Here is a 15,304-nt window from a genome sequence, read left to right as displayed (position 1 = left end):
CGAATAGCTTGGAGCAGAGAAGGGATAGGGGGTATATGATTACATCTTTCAAATACGGTATGTAAAGGGTTTCAACAAGGTACATGAGGGAAGCATATTTCGGAGGAGAAGTGCTAGAACATGAGGTCATGCTCTGAGGCTAGCAGACTTAGGGAACATGTGAGGACGTACTAATTCACGGAAAGGATGGTGGATTCATGTAATAGGCTCCTAACTGAAGTGCTAGAGTATTGGAATTAAAAAATGCTTGGTATAGACATAATAGTAACCTCAATATAAGAGAAAGGCAAAGGTCAAGTACAGTCTGAGGATTTGCAACAGATCGTAAAATGGGCAGACTAGGGGGCAGATCCAGGGCAAATAACAGACATTATTTTTCCTGAGTTTAATGGTTATCCGCAACCAAAAAGCAAATTTTATGCAAAAACAAAGACCGTAACCTATTTCATTAGCATACGCTTAATGCCATGTTAAGTGAGCAGTGCCTTGTGTCAGCTTAACGAAAGAGAGAAAATTATATATATATATATGTAGCCCCGCTTCCTAGTGAACACAGGACGCTACTGTATGCTGTATAACCTATAGGCTCACAGGGCCTAAGCCTCTGCCAAGGAGAGCCCGCGGCACGCGCAATACTTGTTACTTGGTGCAGCGCCTCCACCTGCGACAGCTTCCGCCAGAGGGGAAGTGGTTCTTCGCAGGACACTTATGTACATCAACACACACACACACAGCAATATAACCAACCAATAATTTTACTAGCATGAATGGAAATTGCGTAGCCTCTCTCTCTCTAACAGGTGTCCCTCACTGGAGGGGACACTATACACTGCGTCTCGCAGGACACTCACTTCCATCCTTCACCGGGTGATCCCACCCCGTGTCCAGTTCCCTCCTTCACTGGGTGAGCCCACCCCGTGTCCAGTTCCCTCGTGCAATATCCCCACCACCCTCAAGTGAGACAATAAACCTGTGTGTGTGACTGCGCAGCCACTGTGTCCTGAATAAATGGTGATACAGTTGGTGCACTTGTAGTTTACCTGCCGGGCACTCCAGTACCCGGTCCTGCAACAGTCTTCACAAAGGATCGGTGTGGAGCCGAGGTGACGTCGGCTATAGGCGTCCGGGGCGATCCCACCCAGATGCGCAGCAGCGGAGTCTGAGCCCAGACCTGCCGCGGAGTAGGTAATGTCTCTGTTAGCGATACGTACACAGTAAGGGAACCGGAACCTATCTAGGCCAGTCCCTATCTCAGCTTCACACTACTGGGGCTCAGGGCCTATCTGGGCCTGGGGTATAAGGCCTAAGAAGAGGCTGGATGCCTCCCTACACCGGAGCTCCTTCTCCTTCCTCCTCCCGCTAGCTCTGAACAACGTGCGCGCCCTTCGACCCCTTTTCCTCCCTCACTCACGCCTGATTGGTCCTCGCGCGTCACGGGTCTCGCGGGGCTGCTGGGACCCGCTCCCTTCCTATCAGAGCTCTCCTCCTTCGTGGGCTTTGGCAAATATGCCCGCGCATGCGCAACCTCCTGCCGGTCCGGTCCTGCGCCTGCGCCAACCTTCAACATGGCGACTCTCTGCGCGGAACCTCCGATACGGAGCATTCCCTGTACTGCGGCCCTTCCCACCCCACAACAACAACCACAACTGGTGGTATGGGGATCCCGGCTACACACACACATTTATGTGTATATATATATGTTTATATATATATATATATATATAAATATATATATATATATATATATATATATATATATATATATATATAAATATGTGTGTGTATATATATATATATGTGTATTTATATATATGTATATATATGTATATATATATATATATATATATATATATATATATATATATATATATATATATATATATAGAGGGAGAGAAGAACAGAGAGCGCACGTCCCATAGTGTAAAACAGTACATTTAATCAATAAAAAAGATTAAATGTACTGTTTTACACTATGGGACGTGCGCTCTCTGTTCTTCTCTTTCTATAGTCCTCCTGTTGGAATTGGTTATTCCTTCTGAGAGCAGCCATGGATCCCTGAGCAGCATTTCCAATCACCATTGAATTTCTACTGGACTTGTACTAAGGGTTGGACTTTCTTCCATTTTTTGTCCCTTTTCTTCCCTGTATTATATTTGTTATCAATTTATATTTGCACAGGTTTTTTATATTTTTTATATATTTTTTACATTCACATATGCAGCAAGGGATTCTGGGAAATGACATGCAAATGAGCACACAGTGCATGTCATTTCCCAGAATCCCTTGCTGCAGTGGAAGTGCATGTCATTTCCCAGAATCCCTTGCTGCAGTGGAAGTGCTGTATGCTGGGTGATAATGGGGAAAGGCGAGGTTGCAGACCTGCCTAAGACATGCAGATGAGCATACAGCTATATTTGCATATTTGCTTTCCTGTGGAGGGTTTTTGTCACTTTTTTTACTCACCATAACTTAACTCAGTATTATGTTTTTTATATATATATATATATATATATATATATATATATATATATATCCAAACAAGAATGACCTAGGTGCAAGTAAAAACAAGAAGAAGACAAACATAGGGTAATACGTTCAAACAATTGGTCTATTCGATGGTAAGATATGCACTTACAACAGGTAGAATAAAATCAGGCCTTGTATCCACTCTGGGATCAGGAACGATGAATGATGATCCAGGACAGCCAGCAACAGCTCATCTACAGGAACCGTATCCTCGTGTGCATATGAGAAGAGAAGTGGGACACATACATAGTGTAACACAGTTTATTATAAAATTAATAAAAAGACAATAAAGTAAAATACTCACACTTTGTGAGTTTGGGTAAAAGCATTTGAGAATTTGGAGCTTCTCACACTCATCAGGGGTAAGTATCCGTGGACTTATACACAGCTCCAGTAGACTCTTAACACAATGTCCTTAGAACCACATGTAATGTTACTGTCTAACTTCCAGGGGTATGGAGTCTTTTGTTTAGTCACTTCCAATGTTATCCAGTGCTTCTGAGAGCGGGGTAATATTACCGTTGTAACAAAAAAAAACGTAATTAAGGGCCTTGTGTCTCTAAGACCGCACTTAATGTGCTGGTTAGTACTCACGCTACTCCGGTGGTTTAATGGAGTGTTTTACCCCTCGATCGCTCTCTCACTGGTTGGTCTGTGATTCTCTCCGCATTCGCTCACTGCTCCTCTCCTCCCTGGCCGTCCGCCTGCACGCGGCTGCGTGGTGACGTCACGTCTCCTCGCGAGATTACGTCTCCAAATCTCCCGGTCGCTGTGTAAGTCTGCGTCCTGTACCAACTGATGGTTGGTACAGGACGCAGACTTACACAGCGACCGGGAGACGTAATCTCGCGAGGAGACGTGACGTCACCACGCAGCCGCGTGCAGGCGGACGGCCAGGGAGGAGAGGAGCAGTGAGCGAATGCGGAGAGAATCACAGACCAACCAGTGAGAGAGCGATCGAGGGGTAAAACACTCCATTAAACCACCGGAGTAGCGTGAGTACTAACCAGCACATTAAGTGCGGTCTTAGAGACACAAGGCCCTTAATTACGTTTTTTTTTGTTACAACGGTAATATTACCCCGCTCTCAGAAGCACTGGATAACATTGGAAGTGACTAAACAAAAGACTCCATACCCCTGGAAGTTAGACAGTAACATTACATGTGGTTCTAAGGACATTGTGTTAAGAGTCTACTGGAGCTGTGTATAAGTCCACGGATACTTACCCCTGATGAGTGTGAGAAGCTCCAAATTCTCAAATGCTTTTACCCAAACTCACAAAGTGTGAGTATTTTACTTTATTGTCTTTTTATTAATTTTATAATAAACTGTGTTACACTATGTATGTGTCCCACTTCTCTTCTCATATGTGACACTGCACACGAGGATACGGTTCCTATAGATGAGCTGTTGCTGGCTGTCCTGGATCATCATTCATCGTTCCTGATCCCAGAGTGGATACAAGGCCTGATTTTATTCTACCTGTTGTAAGTGCATATCTTACCATCGAATAGACCAATTGTTTGAACGTATTACCCTATGTTTGTCTTCTTCTTGTTTTTACTTGCGCCTAGGTCATTCTTGTTTGGATTTTCCTTTATACCAGCCCGTGGAGCGGTAGACCTTTTGGCTGCAGACTTAATCAGGGAAAGCTAGATTGTGAGGTAGTATACCCTCCTATATATGTGGTTAAATATCATTATTTGTCTAATTGTGATTGCGCTTATTGTAGTTTTCCATTTATATATATATATATATATATATATATATATATATAAAATCAAAGGCTCCTTACCAGGCAGACCAGAGAATCCAGGGAATCCAGAGTAGGCACAGTAAGGAAGAGACAGCACACTTGTTAGCAAATAGAATTGTATTAGTATAGCAGGCACAAACACCAACATTTCGGTCCTAAAAACAGGACCTTTATCAAGGGAGTGCCTGCTATACTAATACAATTCTATTTGCTAACAAGTGTGCTGTCTCTTCCTTGCTGTGCCTACTCTGGATTCCCTGGATTCTCTGGTCTGCCTGGTAAGGAGCCTTTGATTATATTTATTCATATGGGACTAAGCACCTGTCTTCATCTGTATTTGTGTGCCATCTGCTCTGTTACCTATATATATATATATATATATATATATCATACATTTTAAGTTATGGTGGGTGAAAAAGGAGACAGAAAACCTCCACCGTTAGCATATAGCCAATAAAGAATATCACTTGTGAGCACATTCACATATCTAAGACAGATCTACAACCCTGCCTTTCAACCAATACAAGCATACAGTGGTTCCACTGCAGCAAGGGATTCTGGGAAATGACATGCAAATGAGCGCACAATGTGTCACCTTTTGCCTGGAATGTCCATTCACATGGAGCCCATTTAAGCTGATGTATCGCCGTTCACACAGCTTTTAAACACAGCATGGGACTAGCAAAGCAAGTACAAACCACTCACAGACATGTTTCAACCTTGGTGGGTATCATCAGTGTGGTTTATACTTGCTTTGAAATATTTCTAGGCTGGGTAGGTTTACCATAAATTTTAAGTTATGGTGGGTGAAAAAGGCGACAGAAACCTCCACCGTTAGCATAAAGCCAATAAAGAATATCACTTGTGAGCACATTCACATATCTTAGACAGGTCTGCAACCCTGCCTTTCAACCAATATCACCTCGCATACAGTGGTCTCACTGCAGCAAGGGATTCTGTTAAATTGCATGCAAATGAATACACAATGTGTCACCTTTTGCCTGGAATATCCATTCACATGGATATTCCAGGCAAAAGGTGACACATTGTGTGCTCATTTGCATGAGCTGGGACTCGAGTGGAGTACAGGAGAATACTTAAAACCCTATCAATGCAAGTAGTAATAGCCATAATAACACAGCGTAAATGCAACATATTAGCCAAATTGACTAAAAGAGAAAAGCTTATTGAGCTAGCCTAATAGGCAAAACATGAACAATGGCACTGGGGTTCTGACATTCTAACTGAATGGTTTGCATGACTTGATGGCATAGAGTACAGGTGCAATATGAAGTATGATCAAATGAAACAAATGGCAGTGATATATTTAATAGGCTGCTTGTTGCTGGTGATATTGTTGCACTAGTTTCGATCAAAATAATCTTTGAAACATAACAACCATAGTCCAGGGCCGGCCTTAGGGCAAGGCGGCTGCCTCAGGCCCTGCGCCTCCAGAGGCCCTGCGCTCCCGCCTCTCTCTCCTCTCCCTCCTGTCGGCACTGGGATCCAACTTTGACCCAACCAGAGGGGGTAGTCTGAGATGGTATCATGGGCCCCCCCCCCTCCTCCAGCCCACCCTCCAGTCAGAAGTGATACCGGCGCCAACAGGAGGATGGCGCACCGGTCCTCTAGACTGTCAGAGAGGTAGGTGTGGGTTTTTTTGGGTGGTGTGTGGCAGTGTGTCCTCTTACCTTCTCCGCAGCAGGCCGCCTCCACAGCATGACATGATGTTGCGTTGCCATGGCAACGTGCCATCACATGACACTGTGATGCAATGCAGCCGCGCAGCCGCTGGAGGAGCGCTGCTCATCTAGGTAAGTCCTGCTTTTTTTTACAGGGGGGGCCCTGCTGGCAGCATGCCACCTTGGGCCCCGCAGAGCCAAAGGCCGACCCTACATAGCCGCCATGAATTTTAAAGCTCCTAAACAGGGCGCAGAATTGGGACCTCAGACAGACCACAACAATGACTTTCTTTATTCAATGGGACTCATTTTAGTACTGCATTATCTTATCTAAAAGGGTATTACAATAATATGTATTTTTTTTCTCTCCAAATAGCATGTGACGTTGCCTACACAGAAGCATCGGGCGTATTTATGTCTCCAAACTATCCCAGCAACTATCCTACCAACAGGGAATGTTTTTATACAATCACAGTGGAAATGAGCAAACAGATTTTGCTGAACTTCACAAATTTCATCCTGGATGTCTCTACAAATTGTGACCGAGACTATATAGAAATCAGGCAAGCTCAATTTATTTTGGCTTCATTAACCATTGGCTAACTGTTTTATGCTAGAAATAGTTTTGCCAAATTGAGCTAGCTTGTTTGTCAAGTGATATAGAAGTTATACTTTTCCACGTCAATTAACCACAAAATGCACTGTAGTCTTTTAATTACATTCACACTTGTTAGAGGTCTAGACCTCAGTGACATTAATGTGTTTGGGATTATTTTTATCTGAAGTCTCATTAAAAACATGCCAAGGTCTATGTATTACTAGTGCAAAGAGGGGCATTGTTTTCCCCAGTTTATGTACTTTGCTCCAGTTTTGACCCATGTGCACAAACTTGTAACTTCCGGGGATTCAACAGGAAGAGAAACTAATTTACTTGAATGATCATTAAAGACTGATAACAGCTACAGTTATTTAAGAATAATACCCAAAGTGTGTTAGAGATATTGTATACCCCCAAACATAGAAAGTCATTTGAATCATGTTTTTTTTAATTTTTTACATTCATTTTTCATATTTTCTTTCAGAGATGGAGGTTATGAAACATCGCCATTGCTTGGTCAGTTTTGTCATGAATCACCTCCAGTTATTATCTCCCATAGCAATAGGCTCTGGGTAAAATTTAGAAGTGATTCCAGTGTGACCGCTACTGGATTTGCAGCCCATTGGGACAGTTCATCAACAGGTACAAAGACCTCACTAACTAACCTCGGCCTAATACATAGATTGTAGACTAATATGTCAATCTGAGTTACAGTATATCATTCTCTTTTGTTTTGATTATTGATTCTCTGTCTTTGTATCTATAATGTCTACATACCCACTGTTCCAGTTCATAAGCTTTTCCTCTCCTAGCCTTGATAAACACAGACGAAGGTTCTAAAAACATAAAGGTCCGGTTTATTCACAATACAATAAAAAGCTGTGTCCAAATCATTGCAATAAGAAACTATGAAACGTACATGCATTTACTGACATTATAGGGAATTTCTTAAGAGGAAGCCTTCTCAGTGGTTAAAAGACAGCACATTTTAATACATTAAAAAGTAGGTCAATACGGCCTAGATACATAAACTTGCACTAAGCTAAAAATGTAGTATTATCTATTTAACCACATTTGGCTAATAGTGCTATTAGCCATCAGTCTAGAGAGGGGGGGGGGTACTGTAGTTTTGTTGATTTACTAGCCCAAATGTAGGCAAGAGGGGTAGGTAGTGTAGTTTTTTGTGTATTAAGCCCTTTGATTCCTGTGGTATACCTTGGAAGCCACAGGCACCAAACGGGTTAATGCCATTTCTACCATAGGGTTCTGTATTAATAGATATCCCAGAAGCCTATGGTGGAAATATTAGTAATGCTATCATGATCCTGGAATAACGCGTTATTAATGGTCGCGTTAATTCGTGCATTGCGACTGCGGGTAAAACATTGCACCGGTTAAATTATGAATGTGGTTGGAGGTTGATGTGTCTAGGCCTAATAGCATAAACACTCCTTAATTAAAGCATTATCTCAGGCACTGTGTGAATGTGTCGTTCTTTCTTCTTCAGGTTGTGGTGGAACCCTTACCACAGTGTCCGGCAGTTTCACGTCTCCAAACTACCCCATGCCGTATTACCACAATTCCGAGTGTTACTGGCTACTGAAGGCATCTAGCGGAAGCATTCTAGAGATTCAGTTTGAGCAGTTTCATTTGGAGTCTACCAGAAATTGCAATAATGATTACCTTGCTGTAAGTGTATCAATTTCTGCCTTTTCCTGCAAATATTTGGAGGTCCGTCAAGCATTTTACTAAAATCCCACATTTTCAGGCACAGACTTTTTGAAGCACAAAGGGAACCAGGCTGAAAAATGGCAACATTGTCGAAGTTTGTATCGAACTCTCATTTGACACTGACGATGCACATAAAACATTTTTATTTTGTAGTTCCGGCTAATTCAAATGAAAAAAAACTTTTTAGGACACGTTTGTTACCATCTGGGCTAGTTGACTTTACAATTAAACTGACAAGTGCCCTACCTACTATGCTGCCGCTGAGCGCGCTCCTGCTTGAGAGCGGTGATGTCACCAACTGTCCAAGCGTGAGCGCTCGGGTGTCCTTCTGCAATTTGCGAGCACGAGCGGGTGGCGTGGCATTTAAGGGAGGGAGCGTGTAATTGGCTGAATCGGGGCGTGTTATTGAAGGAACTATTGTGACGTAATTTTGGGTCATGTGACACTTCTGAGCGCTTGAAAATCAATTTTCCATGTCACCCCAAGCGCTGAGCATTGCCGAGCGTAGCTGCACGTGCGCACATGCGCGCACAAAGAGTCAGCGTGGCCATGTTCATTAAATTACAAGAAGGTGAGCGCGCCAAGCATGAGCGTGCTCAGCAGCGTGGACGCAGCCTAAGTCCACCTTACTGCTTCAGTCTCCACGGACCACTCCTTGTATCACAAGATAATGAAAGAGGGCAAAATAGCTTAGCCTATTGACACTGACAGACTTACAGTAAATTCAACCAGCATCAATATTTAGAGCAAAATTGGGTTTGATTTGTTTGGGTTAGTACCACTTTTGCCCTGATAAATAGGAATCAAGTAATTTATCAAAGTTTCTCTGCTATAAAATTTATGCAACACTGTTGTTAAAATATATATTTTTAAATCTGATAAATGATATCAAACTTTTTACAATCAATGCCTATACTATAATTACTATAAATGAATGGGCGGATGAACATCTCCATACATAATTTTTCATTCCCTACTTATTTTTTTTATTTTTTTATTTGTGCACCTTTTATGTTACCTAATTTTAGAAATGTTCCTATAAAAATCTTACAAATATATAATGACATACATGTAAAAGAGCCAGAATATATGCTATCCCTTTTAGTTATGCATAGGAAATGGAAGCATTTCATCTTGCCTCTGGTGAGAATGATCTAGATAAAGTACAAAAAACATAGATTTTGATAATTGTTTGGCAGATTATAACAATGAACACATTCTCAATTATGCTGTTAATAAATGTAACAGTGTTTCTGGACCTTCCTGACCCACCCAATCTCACATTGGCCCCTGTGGTCTATCCAGTCCCCATTACATGGTCGTGTCTGGTGGTGCACCTGTTGGCAACAGGACTCCTGAGTCTCCCGCATGATGTTGTGTGGGGAATGTCAACCCAGACAGGCAGCTGAGGTAGTGAGCGTGAGTCCTACCTACATACAGTGCAGCGCCTCCACATCATCAGGATCTCTGCGTCCGCAAGGAGATGGTTCTGATGAGGAACTCCTCGGTGGTGCCTTCCTCTGTGGAGTAACTTCACACTCACACATGGGGGTTCTTGGGAACAAGGGCATCTTTATTGATGGTATAGGCAGACTGCCCCTCACAGCAAACAGCTTAGCCGCTCATATTCTTCAGTACTCTCCTTTCAGAAGATCTGCCCTCCCAATGGAGTTGGATCACCTCTCCCCTCAGGGAGATCACCACCTGTGCCAGGTCCCTGGACACAGTGTAGGCCCTGCCAGCCTTACTGCTGCGGGTATCACTACTTGCTGTAGAATCAATCTTAATTATCACACTTGACCTTCAACTTAAACAGCCATCATAACAGACACTAACTTTGGGCAGTGCTGTGTCTTATATACCAAGGAAATAGCTCCACCTCCTGTGACACTAACAAAGGACACAGGATCGGTTACCACTCCCCTCATGTACAAATGACACCTCACCAGGGTGTGAGGGCAAACCTCCATGATTGATGCTGGCAACCCTGTATATTTACCAGGCTTACTGCCAGCATGAGAGAACTGTATACCATTTTTAACACATGGCTACATAAAGAATAATTGTTAGAACACAACGCGCTTTAACAAAATTCAATTTTGTCAGTAAATCCTACAAGATGTGCAAAGTTTTTGCAAATTCTGGTGTCTAGTGGCAGAAGTCCATAATATAAATAATATTTTTTTCCCCTTATATAGCAATGACAGTCCTGTTTATATGTCTTGTGATTTTCTGCACAATTAAAGATAACAGTACTCTATTTTTCTATCTAATCTGAAGGTGTACAATGGCAATAGCACCCGCTCACACCTACTGGTGAATCTCTGCGGAAAGCAATTGCCAGAGCCAATCCGCTCCACTGCAAGTAATGTATATGTGAAACTAAGAACAGATAGCACTATGTCATATGGTGGCTTCTTTGCTAATTACAGGCAAAGTAAGTGTCCTTGATTACTAATACCCATTACTTACATTTTTGTCTGTCGATCGAAATTGCTAGACTGCACCAATTTAACGATTGAAAACATTATATTGGCAAAGTTGTGTGTGTGTATATATAACATATTATACATGGTACATGTAACTCATTTGCATTTTGCGTTCTGATTGCATGTGTAATCCTTCGGTTGTTACTAAAGGAAAAAGTGAATTACGCTGTGTTTTTAGGGTGCTCACAATTACTGTTTAATGGTAGTTGCAGTTTTCATTGCTCTACAGAAAATAGTATACACTAATATGCCTTTGCTATTTCTTTTGACAGTTTTTGTGCTTTATACACCAGAATATCTCCTTCAGCTCATCCCCCGTGTCCCTTTCACACTTTTCAGAACAAGTGCAAACTTTTAAGCGTTTTTGAGATTTAAAAGTATGTAACTATATACTTTGTAATTTGGATGTAGCATTGGGGCATTTTGTTTTTTGTTGTACAGTATACAGTACATTTGGCCACACCCAATTTGACACAAATATTTATGATGTGGTGGGTGTTGCGTTCAGAGCTTGCAGGGATTGTATGTGTTTGGTTAAAACTGCTTTGGTCGAAATTTAACATATGTTTGGGGGAGTTTTGTTTTTACTATGGTAAATATAGCCAGGTTCTGGAAGCCCATTTACCTAAGCATACTTTAGCAGGGTAGAAGTAGTAGTTGATTGTGCATTTCATGTGATATTTTTATTGAACAGTTAATTCTGTAAGAAGTGTGATAGTTTTCCTCCCTAAATATGGAAGATTCTCCATAAGATGCTTGCATGTATCTTGCTTCATTGATTTGCAGTGTGTAAAATGGTCTTTTTACAGTTTGAGATACAGTATCTTGCACCTAAGTGTATTTCTCTACTTATTTTTAGTATGTGAAGGAGTTGTGATTGGTAACCGCAGCCATGGCATCTTGGAGAGCCTAAATTATCCCAACTCGTATTCTGTGAACCAACACTGCAATTGGACCGTACAAACAACATCTGGAAACACAATTAACTATACATTTACAACGTTTAATTTAGAACAACATTTACGCTGTGACCGTGACTATGTAAAGGTAGGTTAATCGGACATTAATACGATTTTTTTATTTTCATTCCAGGTAACACAACCCAGTCTGTCTTTTATTGTGGTATTAACTGGAAAATAAATTATTAGTATGAGTCAAAGTGCATTTACTGTAATTAAAAATGTATTTTCTACCAGACGTTGGCACAACATTATTTGAGACAATTCTAAATCCTTATCCCTCTTATAATTATAATTGGTAATAACCTGCATCAAATACAGCACACTACATCTAATTCTATGCCTGCATCACCAACAAACTAAATTAATACTGATTGTGATAATGATATATGTAACTCATTACATCTTCTTAGTGAGTTTAATTGACAGTATTTAGTTTATAAGTAGATGAGAAAGAAGAAAATGCCATGATCCCATAATACCTGTATGCTTTCATGTTGTGAATAATCACATATATCACATCCCGTTGTATTTGTGTTATAAGTCTTTTAGAAGATAAACAGCACTCAAATTAAATCTATATCGCCCTGTACAACCGAAGTTCTTTAAAAAAATTAAAAAATAAAATGTAGGAAAGTAATACACCTACTCTTGCCGCAGCAAGGATGTAGGAAACAGCACAGCTGTGTTAGTTCAATCCATAGTGGAACAGAAAACGGATGTTTCAGTCTATTATCCCTGAACCAAAGGATTAGTTTTCTGATATAACATAGATAAAGACCATTTACTGTATGAGCACGTTAACATGTCTGAGACAGTTCCACAAACCTGCCTAACGCCATAATTGCACAGCATACTGTGTACCCACTCCAGCAAAGGATTCTGGGTATGACACTTTTTGCTTCTTATTCACTTTAACCTGAAGTGCATGGCCAATGAACCTACTCAGCTTTTGGGTCTTCTCAGTGTGAGGATGGTTACTGACCTTGCATTGTAAAGCTGGTTGATGCTACAAACCAGGTGCCAGTAAGTTACGGGGACGAAAGTGCCGAATTCCCTTCACCTTACCGCTTGATAAAGAACACTTATGTGCACACTCACGTCATGCTAATATAGAAACACCAAAATAAAAGGATCTGGGTTCTGGACTGTTTCTAAACTCAAGTGAAATTAGAATAAACTAATTGTGTTTTTGCCAGAGTGATAAAGAACAATATTAGACATATATCAATTCAGTCTCATTTCTTAAACAAAATTGACCCTTTTTGACATTGTACACTCAGATGTCTCACTTGTCCTGGTCTACTTCCCCTGCATTGTTTCTTTCAATGTTGGTCCATCCCAAAGGGGAAACTGTGATATAGCTGATAGATATAGATGTGTGCATTTGGTTGGCTGGGTGGGTATTTAGCTTAGCATGCGGGGTATAATTATTTTTCCATTTTCAAGCCCATTTCCACTCCCAAAAGACTCACAAGCAGGGTTGCCACCACTCTGGGTTTGACCCGGAGACTACGGGCTTTGACCACGTATCTGCAGGCACCGGGTTTACCTAGTAAACCTCAGAGTAGTGGCGTGCAGGGGCGTCTCCCGGATCCTTCGGAGTCCTCCCGGCACCTTCCCCTGGAAGTTAAACCTGCCAATATGGCCACGCGGCATCAAATGGTGCCGCGTTGCAATATCAATGGGAACACTACGTGACATCACAGCCCATTGCCATGGCAACTTGACATCACGTGATGCCTCGGCGCCCTGTTGTCATGGCAACTTGACACCGCGTGACGTCAGTTAGCGTCCCGTTATCATGGCAATGCGGCGCCGCGCGCCCATATTGAAGGGTTGCAGTGGGAGATGCCGGGAGGATGTTAGAATGATGCCAGGGAGACGCCACCAACGATGGTAAGCGCAAAATTTTTAAACGTTGTCTCCGGGTTGGCCTTCAGTAGAAGGGGGCAACCGTGTTCACAAGACACAAAAGATGGTCCAGATCTAAAGCAGCCACTAAACTGTCTGGCAGCAGCACATGAGTGTCCGAAATTGCACTGCTGCAATGAATTCTGGGGCTTAACTTTCCCGGAGCTTGAAAGTGTCTGTCTGCCGAGTTTAGGAAATTCGCACCTCTTAATTCATTGTGTTAGCGTGACAGACAGTGCACTATTTAGAATACATGCAGGTGGGGAAAGTGGCAGTAACAGAAAGGGCTTGACAATTTTTTTTATCAGGTCTTGCACAATCAGCTACTAGTTGAAAAGCTAGGAACTAACAGACTGGGTGGGGTTTTTATTCTGAAATGAAGATGGCAGCTGGCCTCGTGGACTGTTCTAGTTCTTACCAGTTCTGGGCCTGAACCTAACTCCTCTGTGCTCCCCTACAGGTCTACGAAGAGTACTGCAGGAGGGAATCATGACAGCATACATGTGTTGCATAGGGGTATAGCTTCAGGTCCTGTTCCTGTATAAACCAAACTTTCCTATTTAAAAAATAAATAAATAAAAAAAACATTTTATTGCATTTAAACCCAACTTAAACACCTTATTTGGAATCTGTCATTGGCAGGGCAACTTGTACTGTAATATGGCATGTTTGATTGTATAATGAGAACGAGTAAGTTCACATGAAATTGTAACGGGCCCCCTGGACTAGGCAGTGCTGTGTGATACGGCACCTTCCTGCACCGAAAGACACCTTTTGGCTCATTTACTTGAAACACCCAATTATGTGGTTTGTGAAAAAGGTTATTAAAAAGTGATGTATATTTTATTATATAACAAGATGCTGCAAAGTCCCTACCAGGCAGACTTCAGCAAGCAGTTTACGTTTATTACTAGTTTCAGCACTTCCTGGTGAGCTCAGTGGCATGCTATGCACTGCCACGGAAGAGGAAGCTGACTCACTGTGGTAACACTGACAGGATGCCTGGCATCTTGTATACAGTATGTATAACAGCATGTGTAACAGAAAGAAAAGCTGCTAGGATTGAGAGACCATTTTTATATAATATAATAATATTGCTAGTAGTCTGAAGAATCTGGAAAACTTGGTGTCGCATGTATCAAGCCAAAAGTAAACTCTGTACCATATGTATTATAGAATCCCATTAAAATCAATAGCATTTGTTCTTTAGTGCAGTTAGTTTTGCCCCAGAATTGCACCACTGTGGCCTTGATACATACAGAGCTCTCTGGGGCGTGAGAAAGGGCCTCACACATGTATTACATTTGTGTGAGATCACTCCTCCCCTCCAAAGCAGAGGCTCTAGTCTAGCATCTGCTGGGACAGGGTCTGTGTCATGAGGGGGCAGGCTTATTAGGTGGGCGGGTTTTTGATATGTGGAGACTGGGTTATGATAGTGCCAGGGAAGAGTTGTGACATGCGGGGGCAGGGTTGTGATGAATAGGAATAGAGTTGGGATTTTGTCAAAGGGTCTCCAGGCAGCGTGACATTTTCCTCATGCTGCTTGGGAACAGATAAGATAAAGCCCTAATGCGTCAGACATGACAGGGCTGTACACAGTAGGACGAGACATGACAGGCTGCACACAGTAGGAGGAGACATGACAGGC

The 15,304-nt window shown here is 42.0% G+C and overlaps 1 protein-coding gene across 1 annotated transcript in view; it reads left to right on the top strand.

Annotated features, from left to right (window-relative positions):
• The window catches only part of CUBN (cubilin), a 312,445-nt gene that overhangs the window by 82,581 nt on the left and 214,560 nt on the right, over positions 1 to 15,304 (top strand). The window contains exons 23-27 of the mRNA XM_075587495.1: positions 6,342 to 6,528; positions 7,048 to 7,205; positions 8,071 to 8,252; positions 10,575 to 10,731; positions 11,643 to 11,830. Coding sequence (XP_075443610.1) covers positions 6,342 to 6,528; positions 7,048 to 7,205; positions 8,071 to 8,252; positions 10,575 to 10,731; positions 11,643 to 11,830 — 872 coding nt within the window. The remainder of the gene's footprint in view (positions 1 to 6,341; positions 6,529 to 7,047; positions 7,206 to 8,070; positions 8,253 to 10,574; positions 10,732 to 11,642; positions 11,831 to 15,304) is intronic.

Source organism: Ascaphus truei, chromosome 2, assembly GCF_040206685.1.
Source record: "Ascaphus truei isolate aAscTru1 chromosome 2, aAscTru1.hap1, whole genome shotgun sequence".
NCBI lineage: Eukaryota > Metazoa > Chordata > Amphibia > Anura > Ascaphidae > Ascaphus > Ascaphus truei.
Note: the sequence above shows the minus strand (reverse complement) of the source record. Positions and strands in the feature narration are given on the sequence as shown.